The sequence below is a fragment of the Austrofundulus limnaeus genome, unplaced genomic scaffold, assembly GCF_001266775.1.
Source record: "Austrofundulus limnaeus strain Quisiro unplaced genomic scaffold, Austrofundulus_limnaeus-1.0 Scaffold5, whole genome shotgun sequence".
NCBI lineage: Eukaryota > Metazoa > Chordata > Actinopteri > Cyprinodontiformes > Rivulidae > Austrofundulus > Austrofundulus limnaeus.
Window position 1 is genome coordinate 1138644 of NW_013952407.1, and position 17911 is coordinate 1156554.

Consider the following 17911-nt stretch of genomic DNA (forward strand, 5'->3'; position numbering starts at 1 on the left):
GTGTGTGTGTGTGTATACAGTATATATATAATTTTTTTCTTTCAGGAGGAAATTTCTTTACTTTGACTGTGCATTAAAATGTAGTTCACACATTCTATGGTAAAGAAATATTTTATTGGCATATTAAAAATAATTTTATTGACAGTTTGTATAAGAATTGAAACTCCGTTTATTTTTAATCTCTATTTTTCCCTACAGAGGCCCATCAGAAATACCGAAAGTTGCTGCAGACTCACAAGACAACGAAACTTCAAAATTCTCGAAATGAAAGCTGAAAATTAATTCCCTGGGTTCACAATAATTTGTGAAGTGTCTAAATTAATTGTCAAAAAACAATACATGCACATTTAAATCTTCTAATAGGCTTTCATAAAAAGTCCTATTGGTCAGAAGGGTTGAGCCATGCGATTTGACTAGTTTTAAATTGATGGAGTATTTTAACACGATTTGGATATTTTTTTACATGTTTTATTACATTTTTAATAACTATAACACCAGTTTTCCCCTTTTGCATATGATAAGTAACTGTGGATGTATAGGGTGATGGATTCCACACCTTTTTAAATACTATTCAAAGAACATATACCAAGAAAACAATACGTAATGTAGGCGTTTAACAACCCAATATTAGAAAAAACGTTTAAAATTATCATATATTTCGAAAATATTTCCCAAGTTGAAAAAAAGACATTCCCATTCATAAGGCCAGATATTATAAATGATTATGGTATTAATATATTTTATTTATTGAAAAAAATTGGGGTTTAAACATCTTTGATGAATAAAAAAAATAGATCAGCATCTTAAATTTTAATCCTCTTTTTACTTCCAGTTTTGTACGTGGCCATTTAAAAACACTGTGATACAATTACACAAAGTCACTCATTTAAATAATCAAAAATTAATTAAAAATGTCACTTTTAGAAAAGAGATGCCAAATATTGACCATAAAAAGACAAAACAAATATTGGAAGGCCAAATTTGTCATCCACACTTATTGCAATTTTAAAAGTACTTATTCCAAAAGTCATATTGATAGCACAGAAAAAAGGTAACTGCAAATAGGTCAAACTTTAAAAAAGATCTAACCTTAAAACTACACAGACTATAGCCAGCCTAATGTAGACCAAATATGAGATTTAAGCTTGTTTTTGGTCGATTCAGCTGAGTGCTTTGTTAACATTTAGGGTAGACCCACATTTCAAAATTGCATAAAAAAACAAATAAATAAACTAAAAATAAAATAAAAATATTGGAGTGAACTCAAACTTCCCCATTTCATGTAGTTCAGAACATGTTTTATGTTTAACTTAGCAATGGGCTCCTTTTAAACTGACCATTACACTAAGATTTTGTGGTTAAAATTTGTGCTAAAAATATAAAAATGGTACTTTAAGTAACATATTTTACACCGTCTAATAATAATAATTAAAAAGTATTCATAATGTGGGAAATGTATTTCCTAAGCTGTGTGTTTTGGTGATTTAATAGCACTCCTGTTTTGCCTGTGTTACAGTGTCGTCACCGTGGTAACAACGAACGTCGCTGGAAAACACTAGTAAGCGCCAATCTGCGCATGCGTACCACATCAGGCTTCGATATTTTTCCATACGTAGCCTAGCGCCAATTTTAGCGGTAGCTTTCACAAAATGTTAAATAATAGAACTAGAGTGTTGTCTCTCCACTAGGTTTTCTTGATGACATCACATATGGGAGCGGCAACATCTCACAAAGCACTACTCTTTGAACGAGTCACCCATCTTTGGTATTCACAAACCACCGGTGGCGCTCCTCCTCCGCAAAAATTCCCCAAGTATCCAAAGAGCGGGTCAGGTGTACGTAAAAGGGTAATTTACGGCATTTGCGCAGCTGTGTGCGGAAGAGGGAATAGCTCAAACGTACGTATTTTTCGGTGGGAAAAATGTCCCATGGGATGGGCTTGATTCTCGCGAAAACGCTGCCTTCCTTTTAGCTGTAGCCGCTGAAGGTGTCGGGATTCGGAAGTCGTCCCGGGTTGACGGTTCACCCCTGGCCAGTACGTACACCACGAAACCCGAAGAACTCGTCGTTAAACACGAGAGGGCGGACTGCTGTGTCGTTAGAAATCACCGTGCCCAGCTGTGACGGAAGGAAATGGGAATGATCCACACTGTGAGGAGCCACAGCCGAAGACGTGTTGCAGTTAAAGCAGAGAACCGAGCCGTCAGTCCCGAGCGAGCGGCCGTGTAATTAATTTCGCACTTGATGGTATGTGTGAGTTCTGCTACACACCCGACGGAGGCTCCAGCGCTTTGYTGTGTCGGAGTCCATTCATCTTTCTGCTGGAATGACGTCTGCACGGTTCTTTTAATTCAAACGCTGAACACATTTTGAGAATTCGTCCACCCGACCCAGATTCGGTGGCTGAGGCGAGAGCGGGGCTCAGGCTGAGGCTGAGGCTGAGGCGGGTCGACAGTCGGTGGGATATGGGAAAGAGAGCGGAACCGATGCAGCGGGTCTCGGCAGGGCATCGTCAAAATACAGGTGAGCAGCAGCAGCTACCGGATGGTAGGTTTGTGCACACACACTGAGCAGCGAAGCTGTCACAACACGGACAGTGGGACCCAGCGTTTTAAGCCAAGTGTTGCCGTTTGACACACATTTATCTGAGACCACTTCTCTCTGTCAGGCCCACAGGATGCCACCTTTAGGCTGCATGAATGAGTATGATGCTCTGTGACACACGTCACCCCCAGGACCGCAGTTAATCTGCAGCATGTGGATTGCATTTATAAATGTTGGCAATTATATGCTCCACAAACACTAAAACTWGACAGGTTTATATTACCAGATCTAACCAGGTAAAGTGAAATGCTAATACCTATAATGCTGGCTTGTCTTTTCTTATTTAATAGCTGTTTCATCACGTATGTTGTATCAAATATTTGATTAACCAGGCTGCATTATTATTATTATTATTATTATTATTATTATTATTATTATTATTATTATTATTATTATTATTATTATTATTATTATTATTATTATTATTATTATTATTATTATTATTATAAAAAATAAGAAAATACTTGTCCTCTCTCCTATCTAATATAAATAAAAAGTAATCTGCAATGAAAAAAACAACTTTTGTCACTGTATGTTTCTCTAAGAAAAAAAAATCAAGCACTAGGCCTGTGTCATGAGCTGTTTAAGAATATTGAAGACACTCCATCATATCAAACTGTTTTCTAAGTGAGCTTCAGTTATTGTTGCAATAGTCTGAATCAGAACCGATGCAAAACACAACCGAAACTGGGCTATAATTGTATTTTGGAAATGAAAAAATATTCCTCATGTTTACAACAGATTCCCTGGGACTGTGTTTGTTGAGGTAGATAGGTGCGTGGATCAGAGCCATGTAAGGCTGCATCAGTACAGTGTATGCTTGATTTGAAGGAGTAAAGTTTCATTCAAATTGAAACTTTGTGCCTCCGCAGGCTTCATGGCAGATGTGTTCTGTCTTTTATTTGCCCAAGCGTGTCTCCCATGTCACTTCCTCCGTTGCAAGAAAACCATCTACTCCGCTTCACCAATATCTTATTAATTTAATCTGATGTACCCAAGCTGGTGTTTGTTATTCTTCTCAGTTAATTAAAAAAAATCTCCCTGCTTCTGTGATGGGAGCAGCAGAGAAAGACGTTTTGATCAAATATGCAACAAGATCAGTGGAAGATCAAATTGTGCTTTCCAAGTCTGTCTGAACCAGCACAAGTAAATTGTGGTTCTCACATTTGGGACGTAAACCTGGGGCAGCAGTATTAAATAAATGTGTGAAGTCTTGTTGCATTTGCACAATCAGGGTTTGTTGGTTTTTAAATTTTAAATGCCCTGAACTTTTTATCAAGTCCCCATAGACTCCAAAACACTTCACACTGTAGCTGTTTAACCATTCGTACGCACATTCACGTACTGATGGCAGCAGCAGTGTTAAATACGTTTGAAGTCTTGTTGCATTTACAAAATCAAAATTTGTTGGTTTTTAGGTCAATAAATGTGAGCTAAGAAGAACTGATGTAAATGTAGTAACTACAACAGCCATAATTACCCCTGCAAATACAGATTTATACAGATAAATGAGAATTTGTAGGAATTAATCAATTAAAATTGCACTAATTACCACCCAAACACTGATATTTTCTGGCTATTTTTGTTTGTTTGTATTAGGGCTGTCAAATGATTAATATTTTTAAACTGATTAATCCCAAAGTAGCTGTGAATTAATCATGATTAATCTTAAATTTAATAAACGTTTCTATTGATAAAATAAATTACTTGAGTTATTAATTAGTTTTTAATGTTTTTGTTTAGAAAACAAAATTGATGCTTAGACAAGATTTGTTTAATATAAAACAGGACCTTAAAAATGCTCCAAACATATTTGAGTCAGTTAAGTTTTGTGCAGAATAATGGTTAAATCAAGAATTCAAGGATTTTCATTCCAAATGAGTACTACATGAGGAATGAAAGATAGGTACTAAGGTCACAGTTGTCAGCAWAACATAAATAAATAAAATAAAATAAGCCATAAGAAGACAAAAAGAAAAAAAAACTGTACATAATGTGCTACACGTGGAGTATTTTTTTAAATTTATTTATTTATTTAGCCTTTATTTATCCAGGTAAAKTGTTTGAGAACCACTTCTCATTTACAAACATGATCTGGCATGCACTGAGTGCATTGCAATATACAAACCTACATATTCAGCCATAGTAAAGTGAATGTAAATTTTAATTGCAATTAATCATGATTAAAATTTTTAATCTACCCATGCAGCACTAAAATTAATCAGAGTTAACTTGATTAATTTCACAGCCCTAGTTTGTAAATTACAGAAATATTGTGTAATATTGTTTAAAACACTACAACAATTTTACATCTAAAATATATTGCTGTTTTATCAAGCAGTATATTAAAAGCAAACATCTTATAGATCGACAGAAAAGTAAATTTCTTTTATAAAACTAAAGAAAAATGCCAAAAGTTTATGTGAGTTGAAAGTTCCTTCTAATTTCCAGTGAACGAGTGCTGTGCTGTACTGTTTGTCTCAATCTGAAAATAGGCCATTACATTTAATGGGCTTGCATTCAGTCCTACTTGATGAGAGATGATGTTTTCTGCGAGTCTGTTCACAATCCGTGCATATGTTTTCAGCTGTACTTTGCTGAGGAGCTGAAAAATGGAATGTGTGACACCAGCAGCCATGCTGTACATCACAGACCTTTTAATAATATGCATACGCAGAGTTGGTGTGTTCTAACATTTCACTGGTATTGCGTACGCATGTTTTTCATTTTTGTTAAGTAAATCCACAACTACGAATGTACTTGTTCATTATAGGGATAGGTCACAAATATGTTAAAGTAAAGAGTGCTTATGTACTGGAGTGAGGAAAGTTCTGCAGAGAACATTTTCATTTTAACTCTAATATTGAACCAAAAATCCTTTTATGTTGCATCATATGGTAAATAGCAAATGGACTGAAGTCCTATAGCGTTTTATCAAGCCCCATGGGGACCCCAAAGTGCTTCGCACTTACAGATATTCACCCATTCACACACACATTCACACGCTGAAGCCACACACAGCAGCCCTGGGACACACTGACAGAGGTGGGGCTGCCATGCACCAGTACCACCGGACCATCTTACCACCATCAGTAGGCAAGGCGGATGAAGTGTCTTGCCCAAGGATGCAACGCCTGAGACAACTAGTAAGGGGGATCGAACCGGCAACCCTCCAGTTACAGGACAACTCAAACACTCTTAATTTGGAATAGTGTTGCACAGTAGTAGGTAGGGCTGCACAATATATCACAAAATTATCGTTATCGCGATAACAGCCAGTACAAAATGCATATCGCAAAAAATGCATAAATTGTAATAAATGATTGGCTCCAATGTTTGCATTTATGTGGTTTGTCAGCATCAGTCTGATAAATAAAATGAACTAGAAAAACAACATTAAATCATAATCACTCCATCATGTTGTAATGGAAACTATGTATTAGTTGTTTTTTGCTCTGAACCCAGAGCAGAAAAACATCAACACTGCATACTTAAGTATTTGTTGATTTATCGCAAGTCATATCGTCATCGCAATGAGCACTGTTATCGCACATCGCAGGTTTTCTTGATATCGTGCAGCCCTAGTATTAGGAAAAAGTTGAGATGTGCAATATTGCTTATTTTTGCAACATCACTTGTGATAAACCCACATTTTCTTACTCCTCACATCATCTCCTGTTATCACTATCATCCAAACCATGTGTGGACATCAAGGCCTGAGAGTTATTATTATTATTATTATTATTATTATTATTATTATTATTATTATTATTATTATTATTATTATTATTATTATTATTATTATTATTATTGGATTGACTAAAATATTATCTGCTGGGAGAACATGGATGCATGGTACTTACTTGTTGAACTAAGGTGATTTTTTTTGCTGTATTGTAGTCTAAGCTTTGCTAAATTGATATTACGATGAGGATAATTTTCTGTCATGTACAATCCTACATTGGAACCAATAATTTCGGTAATGGTGTCTTGAAAATGAGTCGTAACTTGTCAAATTATAGTGTGCAGTGGTTTGCAACAGTTGGGGAAAAACGTGGGTAAATAGTGATGTCTGAGTGTATCGCTGTCAGACTGTGCAATAGAAATACAAATTCAAATGTAATGACAAGGACCACTAACATGTTCAAATTTGCGTTGGCTAATAACCGTCTGCTATTTTCCGTGAATATGCAAAGATTTATGTACGTGTTCCTTATTTCTTCTGTGGCGAGGATTGAACTCTGGGTCTTATTAGCCGATAGGAAAGGACTTCACACATGCTAAGATTAGTGAGACTGCATGGATGGTCTTTTTATTTGCGTGTATCTCCCTGACACAGTTGCCTGGAGTGCAAAATCTGCGAGCTGCAGAAATTAATAGGCAACTGTTTCATGCAAGTGTTTGAAAATGCTAAAATGACATGAAAAATTCAGCATGCTGCTGAAAACCTGTGGCTGCAGCGAAGAAGTGTTGCATGGACACAAAAATACTGCAGTTCTTGTTTTAGAATTTATTATTTTTTTTACCAGATACAATCACAAACAGGGCTTTACATTCTTGTGGGCACCAAGCCACAGACAGGATGGCAGACCACATATGTTGCCACCCGGGCACACAAACCCAATGTCCCTGCATGCACATGGAATCTGCGGTGCACATACTATCACATACACTGAAAGATGAGAAAATGGAGTGGGAAGAGGTGAAAGGGATTGAGTGGGTGGCAGTGGGAGAAAAAGATGGAGAAAGAGGCAGAGGGAGAGTAGGAGTGAGTGGCACATGGCTTTCAGGCTAAAAAAAGACGAGCAGCACGAAACCAAAACCAGAATCTGGATTAGCTAGATAAGGGGGAGGGGGGGGGGGCACGGGGAGGCTGGATGGGGGGGAAAATGTAGGTTTCCTCTGCACCAAAAATGGTGCAGATGCACACTCTCGCTTTCATGCTCATAAATGTCCTCTAAAATATGAATACTGAATGAGCGTGTGGGTAGGAGAGAGCATGAAGATGGGAAAGAAGGAGGACGAGAAAGAAAGAAGGTGAGATGAAGATGGAAGAGGGTGAGATTCTTTAGGATGGACAGAAAGCGGCTGTAGTGTGACACGACAGGGAGGGACGAGATAATTAGAGATGGCAGCAACAACAGCAGCGCTAACAATGTGACAAGTGCTGGATCTGAGCTGAGGGGAACTCCTGACCCAGGCACAAAAAGAGGCAGACTGGAGCAGATGGGATGTGTGGCAGCTCACGGAGGAGATACAGATTTGGGACTGTTCTGCAATCACACAGACATGCCAGCCGCGACGTAACTTTCAACATTTTCTGTAGAGATTCTTATAGCATGTCTCTCTAGTATTGTGCCAAACACTTCAAAACATGCCAAACAGTCTTCAGGCTGCCTTCACTGTCTGAAACAAATATTTGAAATATGTAGGGTTTGAAAAAGAAAAAAAATGCTACTTGCGGAACAGGAAAACTTCTGTACTTTGTACAGTATGTTCCGACACATTTTCAGAGTTTCTTGCAAAAATTGTCACTAGTGTGTGAAAGCATGAACGGTTGTCGGTCTTGTTTGTCATATGACCCTGTGATGGACTGGTGACCTGTCCGGGGTGTACCTTGCCTCTCACCTGTTGAGTACTGGAGACAACCCATCAGCTCCCCATGACCCTGGACAGAAAATAGAAAGTGAATAGATGAATGGGTTTTTAAGAATTCCAATTGAAGATGTTGGTGTGAAAGTACAAAATGACACTGGCAGCGGTTGTAAAGTGTGACCCATCACATTGAAACGATGATCAAGTCCAGAAGTGGGATGTGAATAGGCAGGGTTTTGATTTAAACGTGTGCAAAACTTACATTTTGTCAAAATATAATGAAAATATAATGCCTTATCAATGTATCATTTGAATGAATTGTCTGAAATATAATCCTAAATAAAATTTTGAAGACTTTTTTTGAGCAGTAGCAACAAAAAACCTGATTAGGAAAAACGTCTTTAAAATTTTGTATTTTTCCCTGTGAGCTAGCAAAGTTTTTGTTTCTCTGCAACTGGGAAATCTTAATAAACAAATACTGTTTAAGGTTTCCTCATTATATTGACATTTAAAATTACTCAATATATTTACGTAAAATTAGGATTCAGACCAAACAGTACTGTTTGGTCTGAATCCTGATTGTAACCATCAAGACAAATTAACTCATCTCTCTGGATAAGCTCATGATATAAGAATGATCCAGGTATCAAAATGTAGCTTTTAAAGCCAAGAATCTGAAAATGTAATTATGTCATTGTGACCAAATTTGACTTAATCCTCATATGGTTGGTTTAAAATTTGAAACCTAATATTATCAGATCTCATGGATCAGCTTGGGCCTGTGGATGAAAATTATACTGTTAACTGTTCGCAAAGAATATTTCATGGCTGTAGTATGTGGTCATCATAATCTGTTTATTAAAAGAACATTCCATACTTGTGGATTTGAATGCGTCATGGCTATTGACAGATAAGAATGTTCCATTTTGATTACAGAATTATAGGCGCTTTGTTTATCTCTTTCTGTTGTCTAATCAAGCAAACGCAGGCAAATATATCTAGCTTTGTGTCGTTTCTTTGTCACAATGTCTGCAGAGGCTCTGTACTCTGTTGACCCTGTGACCTGCTATAGTGTTGTTTAATAAATCCCCACAAGAAACTATTCTCTTCTTTAATTCTTGAGACCACCATTATTTTTAGAAAATCCACCACAAGCCGTACAGCACAAATTACACAATGGTCAGTATAGTCAGATACACCCAGAATGCGTTCAGTTCCTCCAGTGATAGCTTAATCTTTGACACACCTAAGTAAACATACAGAGTACTCTTCTCCACTGACATTCCTCTTCTCTATTTCTTGTCAACTTGTTCAAATTTGAAGAGCTGTGTTTGTACATTAAAAATAAATCACGAAACAAAGGCTCATATGAATCACCCAGTTTGATTGAAACTTGGCGATTGTATTGCAGGAAATGTGAGAAAGAGCCGTGTTGTTGAGTGTAAAGACTTTTGGCTGAGTGTTTCTTTTGACATTTTTGCTTTTTGGATGTCTGCTGTTGGGCTTTCACAACTTCAGTTGCCTATTTGTGAGGTATTAAAGGAACACGAGTAACTTGTAGAAGTTCTTCTCAGGCCTGTAGGAATCACTCCATGGGAATTTGGGGACAGATGTGAACAGAATTCTACCATCTGCAATACACAATAACTCTTAGTGGTTAGAATGAAGCACCTTAACTGTCGGGGTTCATTTTGAATATTTTCCACCAGATTTCAACATCAGCTCTGATCTTCTGGATCATTTAATGCATTTTGTGTTTGTCAGCAGTATCACAAACATGACTAATTCTTTCCAGAACTTCTTTGTTCTTAAAAGAAGAGGAACTAATATGTGGACCTAACTTTTTACAGCCAGTGTGAGTTCTGTAAATTATCTATACAGATAATGACTTGTATTATCCTCTCATGGAAAAGGTTTTATTTTGGACAATATTCTTTTTTTAACTTAACAATATATAATAATTGATTAACAACCTTTTAAAAACTTATACATTTAAGAATAATATACAGAAGAGTATTGTTGCTTAAAACAATAAATAAATTGTGGGTCGCTGCTGCATCCCCAATTACTTTTGTGGTTATTAACTAAATATTCACAGATGTGGCCAGTTGCCTTTTTGATTTTTCAGGTGGCCAATATCAGCCAATAAATTGGCTGATATTGTTTACATTAGTTTGACATGGTCCACTGGTTTTCATTGCAATAAATATACACTCACCGGCCACTTTATTAGGTACACCACGCTAGTAACGGGTTGGACCCCATTTTGCCTTCAGAACTGCCTCAATTCTTCGTGGCATAGATTCAACAAGGTGCTGGAAGCATTCCTCAGAGATTTTGGTCCATATTGACATGATGGCATCACACAGTTGCCACAGATTTGTCGGCCGCACATCCATGATGCGAATCTCCCGTTCCACCACATCCCAAAGATGCTCTATTGGATTGAGATCTGGTGACTGTGGAGGCCATTTGAGTACAGTGAACTCATTGTCATGTTCAAGAAACCAGTCTGAGATGATTCCAGCTTTATGACATGGCGCATTATCCTGCTGAAAGTAGCCATCAGATGTTGGGTACATTGTGGTCATAAAGGGATGGACATGGTCAGCAACAAGACTCAGGTAGGCTGTGGCATTGCAACGATGCTCAATTGGTACCAAGGGGCCCAAAGAGTGCCAAGAAAAGATTCCCCACACCATGACACCACCACCACCAGCCTGAACCGTTGATACAAGGCAGGATGGATCCATGCTTTCATGTTGTTGACGCCAAATTCTGACCCTACCATCCYAATGTCGCAGCAGAAATCGAGACTCATCAGACGGGCAACGTTTTTCCAATCTTCTCTTGTCCAATTTCGATGAGCTTATGCAAATTGTAGCCTCAGTTTCCTGTTCTTAGCTGAAAGGAGTGGCACCCGGTGTGGTCTTCTGCTGCTGAAGCCCATCTGCCTCAAAGTTCGACGTACTGTGCGTTCAGAGATGCTCTTCTGCCTACCTCGGTTGTAACGGGTGGTTATTTGAGTCACTGTTGCCTTTCTATCAGCTCGAACCAGTCTGCCCATTCTCCTCTGACCTCTGGCATCAACAAGGCATTTCCGTCCACAGGACTGCCGCTCACTGGATGTTTTTTCTTTTTCGGACCATTCTCTGTAAACCCTAGAGATGGTTGTGCGTGAAAATCCCAGTAGATCAGCAGTTTCTGAAATACTCAGACCAGCCCTTCTGGCACCAACAACCATGCCACGTTCAAAGGCACTCAAATCACCTTTCTTCCCCATACTGATGCTCGGTTTGAACTGCAGGAGATTGTCTTGACCATGTCTACATGCCTAAATGCACTGAGTTGCTGCCATGTGATTGGCTGATTAGAAATTAAGCGTTAACGAGCAGTTGGACAGGTGTACCTAATAAAGTGGCCGGTGAGTGTATAGCAGCACTATGTTGTACTAGTATAGTGTATCTTGACCATTTTTTTTATAAATGTTAAAAAAGAAACTGGGAGGATACTGGTACATATTTGAACAGTCTTACAAAATAACCACGATGCAGTAACATTTGTTATTTATCCAACCAGAAAATCATATTTGTCTGTTGTGATGGTGGGTTTAGTAGTTCTCAGCTGTTTGTTTTCAAACCAGTTTGTGGGATCCGCTTTCATCTGTGTGTTTGGAGACGTTGGCTAGACAAATGAAATGTGTTCCTGTCTTGCTTACCGAGGTGCGAGATGAAGAGGTTTCACAGGTAGAGAATGTGGTAGAAATAAAGAGGCTGGAAGCAGCAGTGTGTGTGCCACAGCTTGCATTGATGCTGCTGTTACTGCAGCAGATTTGCTGTAATGAGATGGAGGAGAATGAGACTAAAACACCAGCTGCTAGTCAAACCAGATCAACCTACTTTTTGTAAAACCAGAAGTGTAAAACAGTGCAGACTTTTGATTTTTAAATTCATCTGTGGCTCCCAAAGTAGCTTGATGTATTGGCTGTTCTCTGTGTAAATAAGTTTGAGCTAAAACTTTACTTTATATTGGTGCATGTGCACTGTTTGTACATTCTATCAAAGTAGCATTATGCATAAGTAAATAATCACATTTTGATATTTTTTCATATAATTGCTGGCTTTCTTTTGTAAAACATTTCAAATCCTGTGCTGCATACCATTGCACTGTTTTGGTTTTGCCAAAGACAAAGCCAATAGGATGAAGGGGGAGCCCTGTCATTGTTACATCATTGTTTTTGCAACACGTGGTTTTAGGCCTGGCACACAGTAGTACCGTTCACATGGAGCACAAAGGCATTGCTCACATGCAGCAATGCCTAGGCTTTCCACAAAGCACATGTCATTTGGTTGCAGATGGAGCCACTTGCTCAGGATGAGAGTAAAGAGTTTGGATGAGTCATGCAGAATGCAGATCATGGCTGAGTCAAGAGCATCAGTTTAGGCTGGGGTTGTCTGCTTAGTGGTGTTGCAGTGAAGGTCATGGTTTAGACATGTTGATGCTTTTTTGATCTCAGGTTATATAGCATTTCTTATGAGCTACACCTTCGTCCTGAGCTGATGACCACAGTCTACTCGGAAGTCCGAGGTTCTTTTGCAAAACAAAGATAAGGTCACAACACAATATAATGTTTGCTTACATTTACTAATGATGATTAATATTTTGATTTGATTTATTGATTTAATAGGAAAAGATTACTACAAATCAAGCCTGACTCAGCATAATTGCTGTTTTACAGCAGGTTTCTGTTCTGCAGCACATAAAGCACTCAGAAATACAGCATCACAATCACATCATTATACACCATAGACACAAAGACAAACAAGCATACCATGGATTCATGTTAAAGAGTTAAAAAGGACCAAGCTTTAGGGTTGAATGTCAATGTAACGTATTTGACTTTGGTGAAGAAGTGCATCTGCTAATGTGGACACTAGTCTCCAAATTGCACCATTAATGGGCCATCATCCTCCGGGTGATGGATGGGATGGTCCCTGAGGAGGCAACTGCTATTAGTGAGGGTGGTGTTTAGAGAAATCAGTTCTCGACCATGAAATTAGAGCCCCACTCATCAGTGAGGACTGGTAGTTGGTCGTAAGATTGATTGGCAGGATTTTTACGTCATGGATGATTTGGCAATATAAGGATTACTGGGAGCTGCCCAGGTCCTTACTGGGAAGCTTGAACATTTATATGTTAAAATGCCACTTGACATCTGATCATGATGACGATTTATCAGGTAATGTCACAATTGTTATTATTTATTTATTTAAATTTATGATTAATTGTAGTAGAAATAATTTAAAGTGCCATGTTGAAAATCTGGCAGTTTTTCTACAGAAAGAAGTTCCTTTGTTGGTAGAACAATGACAAGTACAAAAAAAAAACAGAATCTGTGTGTTCCTGCAGATGTACTCTTTTGATAATTAATAATAGTGTGGATGGATAACAACTTTTTTTTACTCTATCTCAACACAGGCCTTTCACATTCTCAGAGAACTTGGGTTACATCCAGTAGCTTTATTTTCTTTGGCTCATTTGCAGTTGATAAGCTCATCTCAGAAAAAGTAAAAAAATAAAATAAAATAAATAATTTCACTCTTCACTTTCTCTCTACAAAAAATGTACCATTGCCCTCCATTCCCATTTGATCTAAGATATTTTGTTTTTTACTTTTGAAGCCTCTGTTGGGAGCTGAACTTATATCGCAACATTGAGCCCAAAGGAGAGTTCTGATGAGGACGTCTCTGGTGATCTAATGCGTCGTTTTCATTTAAAGAGTTAGTCACGATTCCACTGGCCTCATTGTTTTGGCCTAAATAAAATTTGGGGGGAGTTTAGTTGTTCGGTTATGTTTTCCCCTGTTTCTTTCCTGAACCCCCTCCTGACACTATGATGTTAGATGTAGAGTTTTAGGTTTTGAGTTGACTTTTGTCACATAAAGCTGTTCAAACTCCATCATTTCCCTTTTCTCTCTTTGTTTTATGTCTGCACTGTAGCATTACTATCAATTAAAACATCTTTCTGTCTTGTCCTTTTTTTATGTGCATTGTGTTTTGAGTGATTTCACAGGTACTGTCTGTCTTCTGTGGCTGTAAATCTGCCAAACAAAAACAGTTAGTTGTTACTGAGAATACATTTTGTCTGTAAACATACTATGAAAGCAATCAGTATGTACTGCTACACTTGTGCAGCATGATATTACAAAATACTTGGTGATTCTTTTTTTAGGATAAACCCCTTTGGATATCTTCTGACATCAGAACAAAATCACGAGGGCAAGCCTGACGGCTCATATCAACCTTTACAGTTGTGTTTGTTTTACGAACTGTTTTTATTCCTGTGTTAAGCAGAGTTTACAAGCATCTGGGAGRTTTAGCTGACATAATAGTGGTGAAAAGGTTTTGGAATTTGAATTTTCTACAAATCACAACACATCCTTGCTACTAAATGGGAAATTTCTTGCAGTTGCATAAATCATTTCACCCTCAGTTAGCGAGTTATGCTTTGTTTCAATAGTTGTCTTCACATACTACCACAAAACTAGTTTTACCACTAACTAATTCCTCTCTATGCCAAGTTTTACATGCAATTCTCCAGAAGCTGAATGTTATGGGTTTGACACTCAAAGATTCAGCATACTGTACATGGCTACAAAGTGACTATCATTTCAATTAGCGGGTCAATATAAAAGGGAAATACATTGTGTTAAAAGTGCTTTGTTTTCAGTCAGTGTTACTGTGTTACTCAAATTGTGGTTTTCCTCATGAAGAAAAATAATTTATTAAGAATGAGAAAACCTGTATTCAAAGGTGATCATGTCTAAGGAGTTTAATACACATTACTCCACTTAGCAAATGCCCTGCATTATATTTAATATTTGACACTGAAAAAATATAAATGTATATGTTTTACATTTTTTGTTGTAATATTTTTGTGTCATAATTAGCAGGGTATATTTGAACAGTCCTAAGTGAACCATAGTGAACCAAACGATGATGCAACCTTTTCTGTCTTTTATGCAAGCACAATGCTGCCATAATGCATCTGTTTAGCAGCTTAAAGTTATTTTTAAAGAATGTGAAAAGACTGGTTGTTAGTTTTCATCTAAATGAAGGCATCATAATAGTTTTAAACAGTTTGTAGTTGTATCAGGACAAAAATCCTCCCTGTTGGTCTCACTGCTCTTATTTTAGTCTGTCTTTCTTTTATAGTTCATATTATTTCACCCCTGAGGCAACTTCAGTGATTTTACATTGTTCTCAAAAGTTTGCCTAACATAAAAGAAGCCTTCTTTTGGTCATAATATATTATATARTAAAGCTTGTTCTTCTTTACAGGATCCTTTCATCTTCCTGGACTCCTTCTTCCATTGTTTTTCATCATTGTCCTCAGTGAAGGTCTTTTTATATTTTCCCAGCAGCCCTGTATCAAGTTTAAGAAACCCAAAAAAAGATTCTGAACGTAACCGATCTAACACGATGAACTTTTCATATCTGTTCGATAATGTAGTCTAAAGAAATCTCCTGAAGTACAGTACAACCACAGTTGTTTCTTTATCACTGTCCTCAGCTGGTTGAGATTTAAACCCGAGAGAAGCGCCTTCTATTAAAAGATGTGACACTTGGTGTGCAGGATGTTAGGTTTAATATTTGGAAAATAAATACCTCTGATGAAATAAGATCTTGTGAGTTTTGAGACAAGGAAGCAGTGATGTAATTTGTCCCTGCCGTCTGTTTTCCCACAGGACAGTGATGCCTGGGATGGTGATGTTTCGGCGGCGCTGGTCAGTTGGCAGTGATGACCTGGTGCTGCCCGCCCTCTTCCTTTTTTTAATACACTGCGTCTGGTGAGTCAGCAGTTGTTTTTTTATTTTTATTTTGACTTATTCATATTTTTCTCATTTGTACATGCACTGATCAGCCATAACCCTTTTGAACAAAGAACATCTTTGTAAAGCCGATTCTGTTCCCTTTTTATAATTTGCACATAAGCTTGCATTATGTAATCATCAGGGTGACAATCCTGTCCTTTTTTTAGATTGGTGTGCTGGTCATTTCAACCCCACTTAACACATACATGCCACCTCAAATATGTGACTACTCACTGACAAATCAGAGACYTACTGTATAAGTGGAATCAACCTCAGTACTTTCCTCAGTACTTCTTTTGTTGTAACACGATCTTCTGCTCTGAACGTCTGCACCCTGGCAATCGAACAAATGTTTTCTTTATTTGAGTCTTCCCATCTTTCTAAACATTTTTTTCAAAACCATTGCATCTAACCTAAAGTAGCCTGTTCATAATGTTCGAATAATTTGTTTATGTGTTACGTATAATATGCAGATATTATACGTGCATTTCTTCAGCAGGCTTCRCACTTCATTGTTTTTGTCTTCTGTCTTCAGGTTGGTGGTTCTGTCCGTGGTTCTCTTTGGCCTTCGATATGGCTCAGACCAGTCATGTTCTGTCACGCTGGTGGACCATGGCCGAGGGTACCTGGGCATCCTGGTTAGCTGCCTTATATGTGAGAGTGCCATCATGTGGTTGAGCATGAGGGGCAGCATTTTGCACACGCAGCCCAGGGAAGCTGTGCAGTATGTCATCTATATACGACTAGGTAAGACTATGTTGGTGTCCATTTTTATGTCGCAGAGTTTTGATGTTAGACATGAATAAGTAACCTTTGAGCCAGTATTTATCCTTATTTTCCCCACTTACTCTCCTTCTTTTTTTTCTAGCTATCTTATTGGTTGAGCTTGTATATGCTGTAGTAGGAATTGCTTGGCTTGTCCAGTATTATCAGCCGTGTTCTGACGTCACAGCCAAGAACTTGGCTTTGGGTGAGAAAAGAATATGAAAGGAAACATTAGTTAAATGAGTTCATGCTTGGATGTGAATGAATGTATTAACTTTTTTTTTGCAGGAATTGTTGCATGCAACTGGCTTGTGATACTGAGCGTTTGCATCACCCTCATGTGCACTTTTGATCCAACGGGTCGGACTTTTGTCAAACTGAAAGCAACCCGTCGGCGTCAGCGTAACCTCACTACGTATACTCTTAGGTACTAACCAGCTCTTAAATTTATTTTCTGTGGCTTTTTCTTTTGACTCAAGTCTCCTGATTTTTTTTGTTTGTTTTTGTTTTTCCACACAAATTTATTCCTCCTTTGCCTTTTTTTTCTTTCCATCAGACACAGACTAGAAGAAGGACAGGCCAGCAGCTGGAGCAGGAGACTAAAGTTTTTTATGTGCTGCACAAGAGCCCAGGATACACAATCYGTGAGTCACGCCACACACTTACTAAACCCATTTCCTATTTGTGATCAATGAAACAAGTAAGCAAAAAGAAGTGAAACCACAAGGCTGTTCATCCAGTGACTCACTGAGGAACTGATGGAATATATGAGCATTGCAGTTGTTTAGAGCGTGCCTCGGGCCTGAATGGATTAAAAGCTGCTCTGATGGGATTTTTTGTGACAAATTGCCACATTTTGCTCAGCTACATATATCGATGTATGAAGTACAGTAAAATACCACTGTTATTATATGTACTGRTGCCTTAATAAATACATTATGTGATGACTTTTTAGTGTTTTAAGGTTTAATGATTTTGTTGTTGGATTCATTCAATCTCTACATTTATTTATCATTGCAATCAAGTTAGTTGAATCTGCAAAAACAGGTCACTTAATCCTAAACTTAAGTGAAA

The 17911-nt window shown here is 37.9% G+C and overlaps 1 protein-coding gene across 2 annotated transcripts in view; it reads left to right on the plus strand.

Annotated features, from left to right (window-relative positions):
* Positions 1–1618: 1618 nt before the first annotated feature.
* The window catches only part of dagla (diacylglycerol lipase, alpha), a 34489-nt gene continuing 18196 nt past the window's right edge, over positions 1619–17911 (plus strand). For both annotated transcript variants that reach the window (XM_014026416.1, XM_014026423.1), the window contains exons 1-6: positions 1619–2523; positions 15947–16048; positions 16608–16819; positions 16941–17042; positions 17126–17264; positions 17394–17481. In XM_014026416.1, coding sequence (XP_013881870.1) covers positions 15954–16048; positions 16608–16819; positions 16941–17042; positions 17126–17264; positions 17394–17481 — 636 coding nt within the window. In that variant the 5' untranslated portion in view covers positions 1619–2523; positions 15947–15953. The remainder of the gene's footprint in view (positions 2524–15946; positions 16049–16607; positions 16820–16940; positions 17043–17125; positions 17265–17393; positions 17482–17911) is intronic.